The sequence below is a fragment of the Aquila chrysaetos genome, chromosome 13 (genome assembly GCF_900496995.4).
Source record: "Aquila chrysaetos chrysaetos chromosome 13, bAquChr1.4, whole genome shotgun sequence".
Taxonomy (NCBI): Eukaryota; Metazoa; Chordata; class Aves; order Accipitriformes; family Accipitridae; genus Aquila; species Aquila chrysaetos.
In genome coordinates, this window is record NC_044016.1 from 27920779 (window position 1) to 27941162 (window position 20384).

The 20384-nt window shown below is 42.1% G+C and overlaps 1 protein-coding gene across 1 annotated transcript; it reads right to left on the minus strand.

Moving 5' to 3' along the window:
- Nucleotides 1-1112: 1112 nt before the first annotated feature.
- PIGM (phosphatidylinositol glycan anchor biosynthesis class M) lies at nucleotides 1113-7043 on the minus strand. The gene has a single exon (XM_030035782.2). The coding sequence runs from the start codon at nucleotides 7015-7017 to the stop codon at nucleotides 5752-5754; it is 1266 nt and encodes a 421-aa protein (XP_029891642.1). The 5' UTR covers nucleotides 7018-7043; the 3' UTR covers nucleotides 1113-5751.
- Between the last annotated feature and the right edge of the window lie 13341 nt (nucleotides 7044-20384).

Here is a 20384-nt window from a genome sequence, read left to right on the forward strand (position 1 = left end):
AAATGGACTGTGTTCCAAAAGGTAAACCTCTTAATTATGCAACATGTTCACACTATACAGCGTGGAAAATAAAGGAAGGATAATCATACTTTGTTTTCAACTTCATTTTCTAAGCCTGCTTCCTGGCTAATTCAATCTATTGGATCAGTGGGAGGGACATGGGATAGATTAAAAAAATGTTGACTGTCAGATCACCAGGGGATTTGAATTAATGTTCTTTTGCACAGAATGGAAGCATATGGGCCACAGAGTGCAGCTCTCCTTGGAAAATTACTGTCAAAACAGTACCATCTCTATTAACACAGCTGCTGACTTGTGAAGCAGAAATCAGATTTTACTTGAGTTAACCTTCAAAAAGCAGTTTCAGAGTGACTGCTCACCAATATTCTCTTGCTACACCAACAATATTGCCTATTAACAGCTTATACAAGTCACACCTGTACACCACAAGTGCTACTGTAGGATGTAACATCCTATAGATGCCCTTATGATAACATGAAGGAAGCAAAGTTATGTTCATCCAGCCTGACAATTACTATCAAGATCCCATTTTACTCCTGTAAAAAGGGAAAGCACACTTGATAGAATACCCTTCACATAAATAATGTAGATTTCACAGTATGGGCTTACCGCTCAATTTGCCTGCATTTCAGCTGGTTTCCAAGGCTGAAGTTCTGCCTTCATATATAATCAGATACAGACATTTCCTTTAGATATTCCTTCCACAGATGTTCTAGCTTGCTTGCCCATCAATTTCCACAGGAAATAGCGTGGATCTCTTATCTGTCGTTTCTTTACGTGCAAGCTATGAAATGTTTTATCTGAAGACAATGTTAAAGGCTCAAAGTTAAGCTCTAAGAATAAGAGGCTGAAGCTAAAGCTTTATCTGTGCATTAAGATTGCCTCCAATAAGCAACCTCTTGTTTCTGCAGAAGCCCAAGCCTACCTTAGCACGTGCCAGAAAGGAGAGGCATGAGGAATTCTGCTGAAACAAGATACTATTTACATACACTGTTAAAAAATGACAGATTTTGGTCTTCTTTGTATATACTGGACAGTGTCCAATGAAAGAGAGACTTAAAAGTTATTAAAAAATGCACGGATCACATGGATTTATTGCATGGATTTATTAAGGTCCTTACAGAAAAGTAATGTAATTTAAAAAAAAAAAAAAGGTACTGCTTCATCAAGAGAAATTTTTAACTTTCTGATACTTTTACTAATACAAAACGTAGGTCTCTGACCTCATTCATCACGCATAAAGACCGAAGCAAGGCTCCTACACAAATAAAATGACCAGTGCAGATTGTTGTAATGAAGAACATCAGGATACTGGTGTGTACCTTCAAATAGTCAGACAGAATTAGTTGGTTCTTGAACGTGTCTATTACCACTCAAGATCCCTGCTGCCTATGCTTTTACTTTCCATATGCATCAAAACTTATGTGATACAAGTTTTAGAGTCACTAGAGATTTTGAGTGCTGAATATAAGAAACATGTTTTAAAGAGGGCAGCTCCAAAAAATCGTATTATTCAAAGCTGTCTTGACTGGGACTTTTCTTTTTGCTTCTGTATGTGCAGGTAAATGTTTTATGCATATGGTGCACATAAACATGCCCCTAATCAAGAAAGTTGCATGAGTGCTTCGGTTTTAGTCTGAGTAAAAGGTTTTTTCTAAGTTCAGGATAATCCTGTTCCATAATGCTGCTATCATTAGGATATGCATTCTGCAACTGCCTTTGGGAAATAAATGAAGAATATACTTTTTGAGTTCCATGTGTTCACTATGTATTTCTGCAGCCCTTTTAAAATAGATGCCTCATTCTTCTCAGCTGAAAAACACAGAACAACTTGCTCATAATTTACTGTCCTTTAACATTTGCTTTCTCTACAAAACCTTAGGAAAAACGTTGGGAGTTTTCCCTTGCTGTTAAATATAAAAACTTCAATGTTTCTTTGAAAAAGAAAACTGATGAGCTCAGTTTAGAGCATACAGTTGCTGCCTTTACTATTACAGAAGTCAATACAATGCTAGCAATGCAGACAGGGCAGTTACTTAATAAGGACCAAGTACACAGTTATTGTGTCAGAGATGGTAATTTAGCATGCTCATACTAAAACTTCATGAAACTTTTATTATTGTATTTTTGTTTACCTTGTTATTTGAGTAATTCCATTTATAAATGTTACAGCAAATCATTGTTACATGCTGAAGCTTTGACTGAAGTCACCTCTGAATCCACTCATGAGCCTTTGGACTATAGGCTACGGTGTAAAAAGGAAGGAAAAGAGGTTATTTGTCTTGATATTTCTTTTCTTCTTTTCACTTTGTCTTTCACATCTTGCACTTTGCACTTCAGGGCTGGTTTCAGTGCAACGTAAAAAATTTGTGCAAATGAGACACATTACATTGGGCACTTCAAACTTTTTTTAAAAAAAAATAGCATTACAATTTTGCAACCCATGGTACAGAATGAAAGCTAGCATTCAGACACTTCAGTTCCTAATTTCCAGAAGATAAATGGACATAAAATTATTAAGCAGAAGAATTTGAACACCATCAAAACCAATAAATGTTCCATAGGAAATGAATTTGGTAAATTCTAAGGTCATTATAATTAATCACCATGACTTGTTCATGAATTATAACTCGTTCTGCACTCAGCTACAATTATTTTGATTTAATGCTTTTTATCAATGAATATTCAATTCCACTTAACTATCTAAAGCAATTTGCAAGATCTAAACTCTCAGATATCTCTCCTGTTCGTCTCTTTCAGTTCATTTCTGCCATCCAGCTTTTTATGAGTCACTGAATTATTTCTAAATCCCAAACACATTTGGGTGACTAGCTTGCTTACAAAACAACAACTGTAAAAAGAGGGACTCATACTGGATTATTAAATTGATGACTGTAACTCTAAATTTGTATAAAAGCCTTTTTATAACTTATTTATGCACGACTTTCTCAAATCATTGCTGAAGGGCTGGTATTGACCTGCAAAGGGAAGGTACTCTTCGGTCCCTGTTGCTGCAGAGCTTGCCTTCTGAAGGCCTCAAAATGATTTAACTATTAATGAATCAAGAATGTATTTGTCATAAGGCAATTACTTCTTACCTAAAAAAAACCATTACAATTCTGTCATGACAGAAACTCAAAATGCCTTTTTTTTTTTTGAAAGGTTTTTGAAGCTGGAAATGCCTTTTGGCTTTCATTTGCCTTCTTTGCCAACAGAAGGAAAAAAACTAGGGGAGTGGAAAAGTCTGGAAACAGCATAATTAGGTCTGTTAAAGAGAGAAAACCCATTGCTTTGGGGGAAGAAAACATGCTATTTGCAATAGAAAAATGTATAAGGGGTAATAGAAGATCAGTTGCAAGGGAAAACAAGCTACCGCCTGCATGTTGGGACAGGGTGAAAAGAGGTATCGGCACAGAAGAGGCTCTTCAGTCTTCTGGTAAAACACTAACTGAGCACGTTAAACTCTACCTTAGAAAATAAAACCACATGGGACACTTTCTCTTCACACACTGATAGCACATACAAAATGTTTTGGTGATAAATATAGAACTAAACTGTGTATAAAAGTGGCTTGTGCTACCAGTCTTGTGACTGATAAACTTGTTGTGGAAGATGTACAAGTCTTTCTTCCTTCATCCCGGGCAAAGCCAGGGGAAGGAAATTAGTGCCACATCTGTAAGACCTGCCTGAAAAACCAAGACAGTTTGTCAAAAGAATATCTGTTGCCTCATCCAATTTCTGGATTTACAAAGAAGAGGCTGGCAGGATCTTCACAACGTGAAGGTGAGCGTGAGTGCAGACTGGCAGGGAAAAGCAGAATGCCTTCCAGGGGGGGAGCAGAACCACCCTCCACCACCCTGAGCAGGGAAATCATCCTTCCTCCTGACACATCAGAACTGCTGACTTGGGCCAGAATGGTGTAAGGACATAGTCACACCTCCTGGTAACACACCCTTTGGCTCTGGGCCCTTGGGGCTCAGGGGCTTCCTCTCCTTTTGTGTAACCACCTCGACGGGGCCGAGAAGCAATAGGAAAAATTCATAGATCAAAAGACTGCAATTCAGCCTCACGAGGTATAACTACAACCAGGAAAAAAAACCCTGTACATAAGTAAGCAGGGAGCTCTGCAGTCCTGGGGAAGAGGGCTGCCTCAGGATTCAGAGAGGCAGCATGGCAAGCATGAACCTGAAAGGCAAACCTGCTCGGCCACATTCTTTCCTGCTGACAACCCTGGGAATCTCACGGAGTGGTTGAAGTTATTTTGCCTTGAAGCTCTGCTCCACTTTACACACTAAGGGTTTCACATTCCCATAGGATGTAACGAAAAGTTGAGGCAAATAGGAAAATTCTTAAATTTGGCATATGCCTATTTGAACTCAAGATTTTATTAAAAAACACATCACCAGTTTCCATCTCTGTCAAGGGCTGTGTACACCAAATCTCTCACAGGATGTTCCTGAGGGTATTGACTCCAGAACGGCTCTCAACTCCTCTCCCTACCACCTGACACTCAACTCCACATCTTCTTGTGTCTCATCTGGGAATAAATACCTCGTTTTGACAGGCTGTAGAGCTTCCTATTTCAAAACTTTCCTTTTCTTCTGGCAACTGCTCCACTTACTCAACTCCTTTCACTTTCTTTTTCATTTACTTTTAACAGTAGAGATATTGAAGCACTGAGAAACTACATTTCCAATTACTTTTTGGTATACTGTAGTGCTTTTGGGACACAGGTGTCATTCTAGCCATACTTTGACTCTTTGCATTTGCTACTGTTAACATCCACAATAACTATTAGTTAACTGCAGTTTAAACTAGCGGCCTCCTTCTAGCTCAAGACAGCAAGGAACACAAGTATTTTTGCTTTATGCAACTCTGCAATCCAAGACAGGTATTTGGAAAAATCTTCCTCCGTGGCAAGGGAGATAAATGTGTTCAAAAATTCAAACAGCACTGAAAGGCAAAAATAAGGATCTGAATGAGTGAGCATATCTGAATTCTAAAATAAATTAAAAGTTTCAAGGATTTAATGACTCATAAGAAATAACCACTTTTTTCCTACTTCACTGAAAAAAGACCAGGTACAGGCCACAATCACTGTATAGCTAAAACGTTACTGCAAAAAGAAAAAATAAATCCCAGTGTACATATTAAGTGATTGCCTTATATTCATTCATTCATTAGCTTAACCCTTGCAAAACACCCCACCCACGTATTGGAATGTCCAAGACTGTCAAACTCCAACATCCCTCTGTAATCTCCTGGTTTCCTAGAGAGAGGCCACAGTCGTCAACAAGTAAAGTAACAATGAGAAAAAGGGTACCAGGGAGTAAGAAGATTGGAGCTGCTCTATGACGGGGTACGAGCAGGAGCTGAGGGTGACCCCAGCGCAGGCCGTACTCTCACTGACCAGGGTGCAGTCACACTGTGTCTGGAGATGGCAGGAGGAGATGGGTGCTGCTCCACCTGCAGCCCCAGACATGGTAAGTGATGAACTGGTCCAGGGTCCTTCCAGGGAGTCTGGTCAGGAGCAGCAGGAGACAGGGCTGGAGGCGGTGCTGGCCAGAAAGTTACAATGCAGTTTCAAGGTCCACATGGGAGACAGGTACACCTGCAGACACCGTTCAGGGCAATTAAGGCCAATCAGCGCATTTATATTAAACAAAGTGCTGGCAGTATGAAAAGCCTTATCAAGGATAGTAGGGCTGTTTCTGGATGTTGGCCTGTTTATTACTGTTGTTTGAGTTTTTTTGCAACTTGCGGTTCTTTTTGATAATATGTAATAATCTGAACAATTATGAGGCTATTAATAAAAAGGAAAAGCAAGCCTGCCAACCATATGAGTAAAAAAGTGTTATATCCTTTGAACTCCAGAAAGTACGCAGGAGCGAGCCACAGGCCTTGTCCAACAAACCACAGAAAGAGAAGCAGCACACCGCGACGCCAAGACATCTTAACACTGGGCATTATGAGGGGCAAGAGGCAGAGATACCAGACAAAGTACTGGGACGTGCATACTTTGTTAAAACTCACAAAAATAGCGGTATGTAGGAAACAACAGAAGGCAAGGTCTCTGTAAAACGCTATGGACACGACCAGGAGCAAAAGCAGCTGGGGCAGGAAAGCTGCGAGCCCAAGGGCAAAACTCCATTTGCTCTCTGCAGTTAAGTACAACATGTAGAAATAGGGAGAGAAGTTATGACGGATATCCCTCCTGGTCAGGTGGTAGAGGTAGGCATGCTCCAAAAACTCCCAGCCATACAGGTGATAGAATGCAAGAGTCAAGGCGGCCAGCACGGATCCAGCAACCGTTGCAAAAAGCAGCACGTCGCGGTTCAGCATCTTTACAAAAAGCTGCCAGAGGTACGCTACGAACGCGAACTTTGCTTTTCTGTCGCACCCCGTATCCACCGCCCCTTCCCCGCCGCCGCGCCTGCTCTGCAGGTGGAGCGCTATGGGCAGCGCGTAGGTCAGCGGGTATATTTTCACGTGCACGGCCAGCCCGTAGCAGACGGCGGCCTTGCCTACGCTCCCCGCCTCCGCCAAGTGCAGGGTGGCGAGCACCAGCAGCGCGACCAGGGCCTCCGCGTTGCCCCGGCTGGAGACGGCCATGGGCAGAGGGTTGAGGAGCCAGGCGACGGCGCAGCACCCGCAGGCCTGGCCGGCGGCGGCCCCCCGGTACCGCAGGGCCCGGTAGGCGACGACGGCAGCCGCCAAGTCCCCCGCCACGAAGAGCAGCTTCCCGAAGACCTCGGCGAGGTAGACGTTGGGCGTCAGGAGCCAGGCCAGGAGCGGGGTGTAGCGGTAGGTGGCCCGTCGGTAGGGCGACCGGCCCTCGCTCACCAGCCGCGCCGCGTCGGTGAAGACCCGGTAGTCGACGTCGGTGTACCGCACCCGCATGGCGCCGTCCTGGTGCAGGCCGTACAGCACCAGGCCCAGCCTCGCCAGCAGCGCCGCGCCCAGCGCCGCGCCCACCCCCGGCCGTCCCACCGCCATCCCCGCGCGGGGCGCGCTCTCCACCGGCGCCGCTGGGCCGGGCCGCGCCGGGCCCGGGGAAGGGGGGAGCGCGGGGGGCGCCGGCGGGCGGCCGAGCTCGGTCCCGGCTTCCGCCCTGCGCGCCCGGGGCGGCGAGCGGCACCGCGCCTGCGCGCGGCCGGCGGCGCGTGCGTGGTGCGGGGGCTGAAGCCGTTGCCCCGGCCGGGGCGGGGGGGCGCGGGCGGGGCTGCCGGCGGCGCGCGGGGCGCCCGCTCCCCTCAGCGGCCTGCGGTCCCTCTGCCGCCGGTCGGGGCGGCGGGCCCGGGGGGCTCCGGCGGGCCCGGGGGGCTCCTCCGCCCCCGGAGGCCCCGAGACGTGGGCAGGGGAGCGCCGCGGGCTCCGCTGTCCCTGCGCGCCCGGGGGAACGCGGGGGCGTGCGGAGCTAGCTGCGTGCCCTCGCCGCCTTGGAGTTGGGGCGGTTTGTGTTTATTCCGATGGGCTGCCGTGCCTCCCTGCAGTAAGCGCGGTCCCGCAGCGCTGCGCTGGCTGAGAGTCTTGCTGGAGGATGTGAAGGGATGGAGGAAGAGCTGCGGGGCCTCACCAGCCACGCTGCTGCTGCTGCTGCTCCTCCTTCACCCTTCCCGAGGGCAGGGAGCAGCGCAGATCTGTAAGGCTCTGTGGGCAGAGAGGCAGCATATGCAATAGTGGTTAAGTAAGAAGGAGAAGGAAAAATAACATCTGTTATTTACCTTCTGCAAATGGCTGTGTTTTGCCTAGACGTATGAGCTCTCTCTAAAGCACTTCGGTAAGCTTCCTTCCACAGTGAATGTCTCATTTGTTCAGATCAGAATCAGTATCATGAAAATCAGAGCTTAGAAAGAGTTACTTAAAACAAAGAAATTAATTCCACTGTATTTTGAGGGTGTGTGTATGTTTTCCAAATAGTTTTCCTCTCTGGCTATTTGCTATAGATTGTATCTCACATTTGAATTGGGGCTGACTGAAAAACAGGTATTTATTACTTAACAGTATTATGGGTTTCATATTAGAACTGAGTAGGGTGTATGTAGAGACGTTTTATTCATCAAAAAATGTGCATTGGCTTGTTTAGTAGTTAATTGCAACAGCATTCTTTTTGCTGAATGGTTTCATTTGGGAACATTTGGGGAGCTGCAGCATTGCTGGCTCGTGTCACTTACAGAAAAGAATCTGCTGTTTCTCTGTTCTGGTGGCACTCATCAGAGAACACGGAACAGACTTTTTGCATTTGGCACAGAAGTCTTGGACGGTGTCCTAACTGGTAGGCTGTTCAGGGGAAAAAAGATATTTCTGTTGTGTGCACACAGCTATTAATTTTTATCTGTTAAGACTGTTTTACTTTGCATAATAATCCAATGGCGTATAGGCTGAGGTGTCCAATGGGAGAAGCATAGTAACTAACTAACCCTGCGAATCAGTTTTTCCTCTATCTGTATAGGTCACCAGATATTTACATATTACATACTAAACTGGACATCTTCAACAGGAAAGCTCAAGAGACTTCTCCATTAACTCACCATTTGACATCATTAAGTTCTAAAGCTGATGGTTAGGGTATTTTGGGGGTACGGCATGAGTGTGGTTGTTGCTCCTTCATAAATAATTGCTTACTCATTACTGCTGTTCTACTTTAGAACAGGGAAGATTGGTAACATCATTTTATCTCCTTCCTTCTTTCGTGTATCTTGTACTATAATCGTTGCGATACTTTTGCAGTAAGTTACATCAGCTTATCCTTTGTTGTGCCCAAGATGTCCTCTGGAAATGCTAGGAGATAGAAAATGAATAAAATCACTGGGACTGAAATCACTTGCTATTCCGTGGAACTACAAGTCTAAGCAAAAGTATGCACGTAGATACTTCTAAATTTTTTGTTTCAGGAAGGTTATTGCTCACAAAGAATTGTTCTTGCCATCTGCCTACTTTCTCCCAGGATTGTTTGTGATTCTTTGGTTGCCTCTTTGGATTGAATATGTTTTATTATTTCAGATCCTTTGAGGAAACTGTTTATTTTCAGAACAGAATGCATCATGGTTTATTTGCTGAAGTGTCTAAGTTTAATGATATTGATTAAATAGTACTGGTTCAATAAATAAACTTAGGAGTTTGCAGGCGTCTCAGAAGTTTTTTGTCTGTTTCTGACAGTCTGTTTTCAGACAAATCTTTTATTCTCATCTGAAGTTAATAGAAGTTGTGAAGCTGTCCATAGTGACTGTTTATCTGGATTCTAAAGAGGAAAAGGTAGGTAATTTAATTCTAAAGTGAAGTTAATAAAACAGAAAAGCTACCTTAGCTATTGTTGCATATGCCATGACTGAATGACATTGCCTGAGCTGGAAAAAGAATTGATTTTCCTTATCAATAATTTAACATCTTTAAAATAAGCTTGAAGCGCTTCAGAGAATTAAGGTTAGGCTCAAAAACGTGTTTGGCTTCAGATTTGATACCAGCTTACTTAACCTGATTTGTCATGTACTGTAGACTTTAATGCAGGAAGGAGGGCAGTCTTATTAAAGTTATAAATCTGTTGTTCCTGTAAAATGCTACTTTTATTTATACAAGCCACCAGGAGCCACTTTCAGAAAATGCTAGGAGATAAAAACTAATAGAACTGCTGGGACTGAAGCTGATTGATTCTGGTGCACATCAAGATACAAACAGTATGAAGAACAGTGTGGTCAGCCATAATCATGCATAAAATGTTAACTAAATAGGAAAGCATATATACATATGTATATGCACATGTGTATAAACAGTTTTTTTCCATTACCTACCGTGCATTTGGTTTACACAGCCTCAGAGATGGTGCCATCAGATATTTTATAAACTGGGCTTACATCTATATGTGCTTCTGTTGCATACTGCTGATGGGGGATGATAAGCCTGATCTCAAAATGTTAACTTCTCACATCTTCATCTTCTGTAATAGAGACTACTTCAGCAGCATTGGGACGTGTATTCCAGAAACTACCTCACAAGCCCTGTCATTGCTTAAGATTTACACAGGAGTAGTAACAGTGCAAGGACAATGAAACTGGGGCCTTGTTATGCAAAGTGTTCTGAGGCCTAATGGAAGTTTTTAGCATCTGAAAACCAAGGTATCACTGGAGGGTGACACCTGGTGAGTGAGGGAGAGAGTAATGAGCCGGTTCCTGGTCAGTCAGGAGCAGTCATCACAGTTGGTCCTGTACTTGCCTTTCAGGTGTTTACTATCCACACTATGGTAGAAGGCTAGTTTTGAGGAGGGGTAAGCTGAGGCTGCTCTCATTGATGAACGAAGATGAACGTATGGCTAAGAACGAGATCTGATGGGTACTGTAGGGCTAAATATTGGAGGGACTAACAGATTACATTTGAGAACTTGGAGGAGAATAAGGAGGTTAGTGAGGGGGTGTGAAGAAGTTGACAATGAATTAGAAGATGATTCTCGTAGCAGTGCTTTGAAGTAAACACAGGGGAGACATGGTGGTTGGTAGCAGTGCAAGGAAAGAACAAGTGTTGGGTTGCAGTGGTGAGAGCCTCATTAAGATTCAGGTGGCCTAGGAGGCTAGACAAGCTTAAATATCTGAAAAGTTATGGAAGAAAGAACAATAAGGCTTCATAGGAGGAAGGCAGTTAGAGGATCTTTTCACATGCTGTATTTTAGCTCATTCTACTGAGATCTCAGGGTGAGGCACTGCTCATGCAAGTCTTTTCTGCAGTTACCTAGTTATTAATGGTTAGCTATACTTTGAGATTTTGTTGTTGAGTTAGGAGATAAAATTTGGTCATAATGACTAATAATTTTTTTTATAAATTATCTTACTGTATGTGTTCTGTGATCAAAGTCTGCATGTGTAAAAGGTGGGAGGAAAGCTGAGTATTTAAGATGTAGGAAGGAAGATCTTGGACAATAGCTGGTATATGGTCTTCAGACTTCTGAAGGGGGAGACTACTGTGCTGTAATTTATTAGAGTTCCCTCTTAATTTTCTTGGGTTTTGAACCCAGAATGTTTCCTTACATGAGAAATAGTCCTGCTTAATATATTTATAAACTAACAATAAATTTTTTTATAAGTTGATTAGTACAATCTGTTTCTTGCAGCACATGAAATTCGGTAGAAAAAGTGACTAACACTTATGTTGGATGAAACAATGTTTTATCAATGTTGGGCTTGATAAAATAAATTGGTTTTGCAAATATGATTGATGCCTTTCAAATAGTTGTAGCATGTTGAACTTTAGCTATTATTGGCAAAAGGGAAGTATAGTTAAGATTATGTAATGAAGTGTTCATTTCTGCTTTACTACTGGAATGAATAATACAGGAGGTTTTGCAAAAATAAGATGAAAAAACACATTAGAACTCTTCACAGAAGAAAATCACTGTTATAAATATAAGGCCATCACTATTCCCTTAAGCTTTATCTGTTAATGTGTTTACTTAAAACTGCTTGATAAATCTATATAAATCTTATTCACACATTATGCTAAAAATGTGGCTATTCAGAGAATGTGATCTGACTTGTAAAGGAATTTTTTTTTCACCACATTATGGTTTTGCACAATATGCTTTAAGTGGTGTTTGCAGAGTTCTGTTTGCAGTGGTTATGCTGATTGTATGTCAGTGTATTAGGTAAAATGCTAGTCCTTCAGGGAAAATAGGTACTGGAAAAAATTAGTCTGTAGGGAAACCTGTTAAAAATTAGTATTTCAGAAAAAAAGACTATGGCTGAGAAAACACGTGACAGGTTAGTCAGCAAGAATAAGTCTACCGACGTATGATGCTGGCCTAGGGAGAGATTCCAAAAAATATGGCCTGTTTTGATTTAAGGCTGTGGTGTGTCTGAAGTGTGATATGGTAAAAAGGAGTTGCCTGCTTCTAAATCGGGCAATGCCCAACTCTCTTGCTGCCTGACTTGAAATGCCAGACAGAAATGCTTTACCTCTTTTTACATTACTGCTATAGCACTAGCTAACGGGGCAGGCAGCTGAGTGGATTAGGATTCCAGAAGTGGGAGCATACAACAAAGAAATGAGTTGAATTTCCTTTGCTAACAAAAGAATGCATAGAGAGAACTGATGAGAGCCCAGGCAGGAGAGAAACTGGAGCCAAATGACAAATTATGGATTTAGGAGACTGTTGGAAGGTGGAGGATTCCTGGCACAGGACTGCTGGTTCTGACCATTGTCCAGAGCCCAATGACACACCCAGAAAGTGCTAGTTTCTAGCACATGTAAAAGGCTAAATCTAATTATGTTAGGCATCGTTTGTCAATATTTGAAGGTGTGAGTGAAGCAATAGGTATTGAGAACTGGTGAAGTCTCTGTTAGAGGATTTTATAGACATGTATATACATATTCATATACTAAAGCTATATATATAAAATATATATTTACTGTATATATAAAAATTTGTTACATATATGTATGATAATCATACTTAAGGAGTAATAGCTGTGTCTTTCTGAATGTCCACATTTTTTAAATCTCTTTAGATACCTCTCTTTCTGTCTGAAATGTGGGGTGGCAGAGCTTGAGGATGTGAGGCGTATGGGATCCATCATCTGTTCAAGCAATAACATTTGTGACCCTTTATGTAAGTGAGGAGGTTAGATGTTGCATGTCAGCATGTGAGATGCCCTTGGCTCAAAAGACATTGCTCATCAGTGCAGCCAGCCGTAAACGTCCTAAACAGCATTCAGTCACAATACTTGATTTTTAAGTGATGAAGAGAAACAATTTTGTGTATTTTTAGTTTATAACCACTTAATTAAATGCTTTCCAATTCTTTGGAGGAGGAAAAGAGACAAAACTTGGAATGTATTTGTTTCAGTCTTCTCACACCATTCTTCTTTTAGCAAATACAAAGGACAGCCTGTAGTTTGCGGGGTGGTGTGGAGGGAGATCTGTCTCCTGAGCCTAAATTAGACCACCACCTTCTAAGTAAGTGAGACCTCCATTGCTACCCAATTCCTGAGATCATATTGAGATACATGAATGAGACGCAAAACTGTATTCTGAACCTCCGGTCTTGTTTTTTAGATTGACAAGTAGACATGAAGTATAGAAAGAAAATCACATCAGCGTCTGCTACTGAGCTTGTTTATTTCCTAACACTACTTTCAGAACAGATGGGACATAGACATGAAAAGGCACAAGAGGTAATCATCAATATTTTGTTTAGAAATAGGTTTGAATTACTTTGGCTTAGTGGCTAAAGTAATAAATAACTTCTTTAGGTGCAGAATTCTGGGCTGTGACTCACAAGTTAAAGGAGCTGTGGTTGAGGCCAGAAGTTTATCATCATCCCTTGAAACAATGTAAGCTGGCACTGGAACACAAACCACTTCCATGGGTAGCTAAACTATGGAAACTTGGCCTCTTCTAGCTTAGGCAACAGTTGAGTTCCCTGGGGTCCAAGAACGTAAAAGTTTTGATCAAACCTTTTTCCTGAGGAAGAAGCAGCCATAACTTGTCTTAGTCTTTCTCATCCCCTTCCCTGGACTTCATTTTCTAGTTAAGATACTGTTTGTGCTGCTGCTTCTACTGTAGTAGGGAAATTCTATTTTACCCAAATGCCTATTTTCGTAAAGTTGGTGGGAATTTAATCTCTGAATATTGTTCAAGATTATGCTACTGCAGTAGAGGTGGGGAGACAAACACAGGTTTTATGGACTTACTGTGCCCAAAGTACAAGCAAACAATTCTGATTAATGAGTCCTTTAATGTCTAGCAGAGGGGCGTAATCTGCTACAGCTCCATTTCCAGCCACTTGAGTGTCTTTCCATGCTGCGCTCTCCTCTCTTGATCTCCTGGTTAAGACGACTAAAATAAGAACTACTGTTATGCCAACACATAGTAAATAAAACACCTTAATGGAAGGCACAGGAATGACAGGTAATGAAAGGCAAATCAAAAAGCAGTATAATTCTCTCTAATAAATAATAGGTTCTGTGGAAAAAGGTGAAATGTGATTTATTTGCTATTGCAAGTTTGGTCAGTATAAATAACTGTATAGCCATAATAGACTTCTGTGTATCATGTGGTATGTTGTGTTTCAGTGTAACTAGAATAAGCAGTAAGATTGAGCATGTGAGTTTGTTAAAAAACACAGCTTATTATTAGCAAGTTCAGATACCATTTCTTAAGAATTTTTGCTGGAAAAAGTGGTTGGAGATGCTAGAAAGGGTTAGTTTACACAACTGCTAAGAAAACGTATGCAGTCCTTCAGAGTGAGTGTTAGATGATTTACCTGAGATGTAGGACACCTGCATTTGGAAAGGTTTAAGGATGTTTTCTTTATCCTTGGATAAAGGACTGTAAAGTACTGTGCAGCATAGTTTTGTAAACTCTGGAGGAAGAAAAACAATAGGGGTGAAAGCCAGCTCTTAATTGATGGTGTGATCCAAACCATTGTGGTTTTTTGTTTGGGTTTTTTTTGGCTTAGTTTAAAAAAAAAAAAAAAAAAAAAAAAAAAGTGGTTTGTGCAATTACATTGAATAACTGTTGGGAATTCTGTCTGGAGACTTGCCAGAGTAGAGCTCTCAAGTGCTTCTGCAAGTTTTGGGAGAAAGGTGACTGACTCTAATAAAGATGCTGTTATTGTTCCTGCAAGATGAAGGACTGCAGCAAGAATTCAAGACACAGAGAATGAACGTTACCCTGAGCATCAGTCCTAAGTGTGATGGTCAGAAATTTCCACTTCTTCCAGAAGGTGCTGCGGTCCAGACGTACTACAGAGTTGTTGCATACCAGGCTTTGCTGTTCTGTGACTGTGTTTGTGTTTGCAGTTACTGAGATAAGAATAAGTAGTTCTGCTTACAGATGTAGTCTTGAACTAAATTTCATAGAGTTGGCTGAGGTGAACGGTAGGGACTATCCTCACCCCCTCTGTTTCTTATTCTTTTGGGCATCAGGTGGATTTCCAAGGATGTGGTGGTGCTTTTTTTCCAGTAGATACAAAAATGAGTTCCAAGTCTCTGCCGCAGATAGAGCAGTTATGTTGTTTTATGTAGCACTAAAAGGTTTCTAAAATTACTTAATAAAATCAATGATGCAGTTTCCTGCTTGTGTCTTCATGGTCAAAACTAATCAATGGATCAGAGAAGTTAATATCTTAATTTCTTTTATATTGTGTGACCAAAAAAAAACTTATGAAGAGCTACCTTTCCTTCTCAACAGTAAGCATCTTAATGTTTCTTCTGTCAATAATCCTGATGACATTGTTGCACTTACTTTCAGTACCAGGTACAAACATTGAAAACTATAAAACAACAACAAAAAAAAGTCTCTTAACCTTCTCCCTTCTTGATGGAATTTTGATGTGGTCACAGTGAAAACAAAGGGAAGATAGGGCATAGTTCAGGGCAGGTGTGGGGGTCTGAGAGAACCTACTTCCCTTTGAATCATTTTAGCTTTCATTGGGGAAATCTCACATGCTTGGGCGAGGGGTTCTTGTCCTACCACCTACTTTTTTTGTGCTGACATAATGCCTTGGGGAGCTGTTCACAGAAATAGAAGGCTGAAGCAGTATGTTACAAGAAATTCAGGCCTGTAAGCACTGTATTGGACAATAAATATAAGTAAAAGTAGATGGCTTTTGCATTATTATGGGGCTTCCTTTTACCCCATGGTAGTATGGTACAGCCTAACTATTTCCCTGCTGTGGCTGTGCAGCTGATTAGAGGCAGCTGTTGGAAAAGGCAGAGCCCAGCTACTAGGGTTAACTGTGCTGGAAGGGCTCCAGAGCTGCTATTCGTGAGGAGTTACAGCAAGTAAGTGTGTGTGTGTAGAACATAGGACTTCTCCTGTGGGAGTGGTGGAAGAGAAGAGGGAATAGCTGTTTGTTGTTTGGTTTCCTGTTCTTGAATGGGGATATCTAGAAGAAAGTGCAGGTGGGGTTTCCTAGGTCCCCTTTCCTGGGAAGAAGGAACAGCCTGTAGGAGAGAGGGTCAGTGGTTAGGGAGCTCTAGTCTGTAGAGACATGGGTAATCCTCTGGTCTTCCTACAGCTGGTTTTGCACTTTGCTTCCAAGTGTGTCTAAGCTCTATCTACCTAAGTAGAAAAGGTCAGGGCTGAAAAAATAAATCATATGTTAGCTTTGCTCACAAAAGAGTGCTCTGGGTAATGGGTAGCACTGCTAGCCAGGTATACAGTGTGTGTGGAAAAATGTGAATTAAGATTATCTGGGTTTCCATGTCCTCCAAAAGTTTTCAAAAATCAGTTGTTCTCTGTTGCATAAAACTTCAAATACTCCCTCTGTAAAGGCAATGAAACACTCTTAGCTACCTGTGATGCTTTTGACCTTAACCAATAAAGGGCTTCCCTGTCTTTTGTTATGGATGATTTAAAACTGGTTAAACAACTGGTTAAATATATTTTGAACTTAAAGGGTGTATTACTATTACTCTTGTTAAACTTTTTTCCTCCTCTGTTTTCTAGGGATGGCATGGTCTTCTAAATATCTTTTGGAAAAGAATCCTCAAAAGTTTCTGTCTTTTTAATGCTAATGTCTTCCTTTAGGTTTTTTTTTTAAAGAGCTTGTCAGGGAGATATCCTTGAAAAGTGTCCCTGGATAATAATTCTACCTTACTACTCCTTTTGTGTATCCTATTGTATTGTGCATAGTGGCTAAGACACTATTGTACTTGGCACTACAGAATCATAAGCTAAAGAGAGACTGTCCTAGAGACTTAGCTGTAGAGGATGTATCCTTCAATAGCTGTCTGTGGAAATCAAATTTTTTTTTGGTGACTAGGGTTTTCTATCTCCTAAATATTTATTTAGCTGTTCTTCATTCAAACTCTGACAGTTACTTGGCTGGATTAGTTGCTTATGCACACTTTCTGTTTGAGCTCTGCCTCTTTTTGTGTTAACGATCTCAGGTGGTGGTGCTTATGCAGAGTATAATTACCTGGTAGCAAAGTTCATACTGTCTTTGGTGCTGTCTTTAGCAGTTACAGTTCTGTCCCTAATTCTCTCACCTCCTTGTTACGTAGGATGATACTGTCCCCTAACCTTATGCGCATATGTTTCTTAACTCAGCCTTCAGAGCTTATTCATTCACTGTTGATTCAAAGTGACAGCTGTGCCACCAATCTGTTTGTCAGTTTTCCCCCATTTGGTGTGCTGGAGTATGCTCTCCTTCCTATACATGCTCAAGGATGCTGTCTGGCCCTTTGTGGTCTGCAGGTCTGCTGCACCTGGATCAGATGTTGAAGGCAGACTCCATTGATACGAGCACTCAGTGTTTCAATGGTAAAACTCCTATCATAGGAAAGTAAACCTATGGTAGAGAATTCATGCAAGCCATGTTTGTAGACTTGGGACAATTTGTATGTAGTGTTCTATATTTGCAGTGTAACTGGCAACAGGCATGTCACTTGTTTCAATATTGTTTGGCTTTCTTCGTTCTGGTTACTGTTGAATTTAAATATTTGTCCTTGTTGACTGCCGCATGGCTGAGTTTGACAGGTTGTTGCCAGAATTTGAGTCTGCTGACATAAACTTTGCATATGTGTAAGCAGAGATTCAACCAATGATTATCCCGTGTTGGAGTAGATCCTGCTTTGTATGTGTATAGTAGAAGATTAGGAAAGGCTGCCTTTTGAGAGAAAGAGGACAGCTATATCTGATATTTATTTGATGGATCTTTCAAAGAGTTGATTGTGCCAAAAATACAGCACAAAAATATCCCCTGGGTAAGGTGTACATTAGGTTGAAATATTGATGCAATGAAAGGTAAGTTTTCCTTATTTAGATTGCTTTGTATTTGTAATAACTGTAAGGTAATTATTTCTGTAAAAATAACCAGTCAGTCAGCACTTGATACTTACCAAGGAGCCATCAGCTTAAGGCTGATAGAAATCTTCAGAGTTCCTTGAACAACCCAGACTGGAACTGTGCAAAAATAGTATCGTGTTGAACTATGTGTCATGCTTCTACAAAATGCATAAATTACTCACAATGAATCTTACTATTTAAGTGCTTTCTGGGGTAACTGTATTCCCTGAGAATTAGAAGAAAAGAAAAATTTTCTACTTCCAGTATAAATTATGCTGTAGTAATTTTTAGCTAGCATAAACCAGAGGCAGTTGAAAAGTGAAACTTCTGCATCAGTGAACCTGTGGGCTTCTTCAGGAGGATTGCTTTCTCAGGTTTTAATTCCTGTTAAAATCATTACTATCTTTAAAAGATGCAACAGTTCTTTACGTCAAATGGCTAGAAAAATCAAGAACATTTTTTCTGGTTTTGTGTTGTATTTGTTGAGCTGCTGGCTCCTTTACAACTGATGTATAAAGACAAATTTCCTTTCTGAGAGCCAGGCTATCCGTGGAATTTTGTAGGAAAAAAATGAGCAGAACCTGCCCAGTGGATATTGCTACACTCCTCTCTTAGCACCATCACCACTGGAAAGATTTGTTTGTTTGGTGTCCCTTTTGATGTTCCTCTGAATTTGAAAGTTCATTCTTCAGTGAAATTAGAGTATCTCAAGTGGAAAGAGATACCATGTTGAGATTTGAGTTCTGCATATCCTTTGTTGTCCTATGAATGCAAAACTTTGTGTGTATTTTCTGATTGAAATAAATCAGCCTATCTACCTGACCCCTTGGAGAATTCTTAAGAACTTAAAAAATGCATGATAGAAAGTAATCTTTAAGCCTAAGTCTAAAATATTTCATCTGTTTCTCCTTACACCTCACAGACTTGCCATGGTTGTGGCTTTTCATGTGACATAGTGTCGTGGTTTAAGCCCAGCTGGCAACAAACCACCACAAAGCTGCTCGCTCACTCCTCCTCCCCGGTGGGATGAGGAGGAGAAAATATAACGAAAGGCTCATGGGTCGAGACAAGGACAGGGAGGGATCACTCACCAGTTATGGTCACAGGCAAAAGACAGGCTCAACTTGGGGAAGAAACAAAATCAATTTAATTTACTACAAATCATATCAAAACAAGGATAATGGGAAGTAAACCCAAATCTTAAAACCCCTTCCCCCCCACCCCTCCCTCCTTCCCGGCTCAACTTCACTTCCAGTTTTCTCTACCTCCTCAGCCCCAGCAGCGCAGGGGGATGGGGAGTTGGCATTGGGGTCAGTTCATCACACGTTGTCTCTGCCGCTCCTTCCTCCTCAGGGGCAGGACTCCTCACACTCTTCCCTTGCTCCAGCCTCAGGTCCCTCCCCCAGGAGACAGTTCGCCACGAACTTCTCCAGCGTGGGTCCTTCCCACGGGCTGCAGTTCTTCACGAACTGCTCCAGCGTGGGTCCTTTTGGCGAGCTGCAGTCCTTCAGGCACAGACTGCTCCAGCGTGGGCTTTCCCATGGAGTCACGGCCATCTTTGGGGGCATCCCCCTGCTCTGGTGTGGGCTTCTCCCCGGGCTGCAGGTGGGCATCTGCTCCACCGCTCACCTCCATGGGCTGCGGGGGGACAGCCTGCCGTCTCGCCACGGGCTGCAGGGGCATCCCCTTCTCCCCTGCTCCTCCTCCCCCCCTTCTTCACTGACCTTGGTGTCTGCAGAGGGGTTTCTCTCACATTCCAATCTCCTCCCCCACTGCAGGTTTCCCCTCTTAAATATATTCTCCCAGAGGCGGTACTGCCATTGCTGATCAGGTCAGCCTTGGCCAGAGGTGGGTCCGACTTGGAGCCGGAGAAGCTTCTAGCAGCTTCTCACAGGAGCCACCCCTGCAGCCCCTCCCCCGCTACCAAAACCCTGCCATGCAAACCCAAACCACATAGTAACCACAGGGGCATTGCGCATTTCTGTGTGAGTGGTTTTAAAAAAGATGACTAAGCAAGTTTTCACATAAACTAGTGGAAGTTCTAATAGATAATTCTAATCTAGGTTATTGGTTTTAATTTATAGGCAAATATTAACGCATTCTGTGTTCTGTTTCTCCAACCCTAACAACTTACAAATGAACACTGGCGAAACAAATGCTATAAACAATTTTTATTACAAGAGTGATCAAAATTGGCAGTTTTATTTGTGGACCTTTAGAGTCTCTGGCCATGACTCTCCAGTTTTGGAGATCTATTTAAAAATAAAGGAACTTTTCTTTTGCTGTCTTTGGAGGGGAGGGAAAGTCAAGCAAGTTCTCTTGGGTATTCTTCAAAACAGAAACAGTCTATTAATGTTGTAACCCTTGCAGCATTCTCTGTGGGTTGAACAATACTCTGTCACAGAGGTTTTAACTTCTGTGGAGATATTTGAAAAATAACAGGTTGTTGTAGTTTAACCCCAGTCAGTAACTAAGCACCATGCAGCTGCTCACTCACTCCCCCCCCTCGCCCCCCCTTCCCAGTGGGATGGGGGAGAAAATCGGGAAAAGAAGTAAAACTCATGGGTTGAGATAAGAATGGTTTA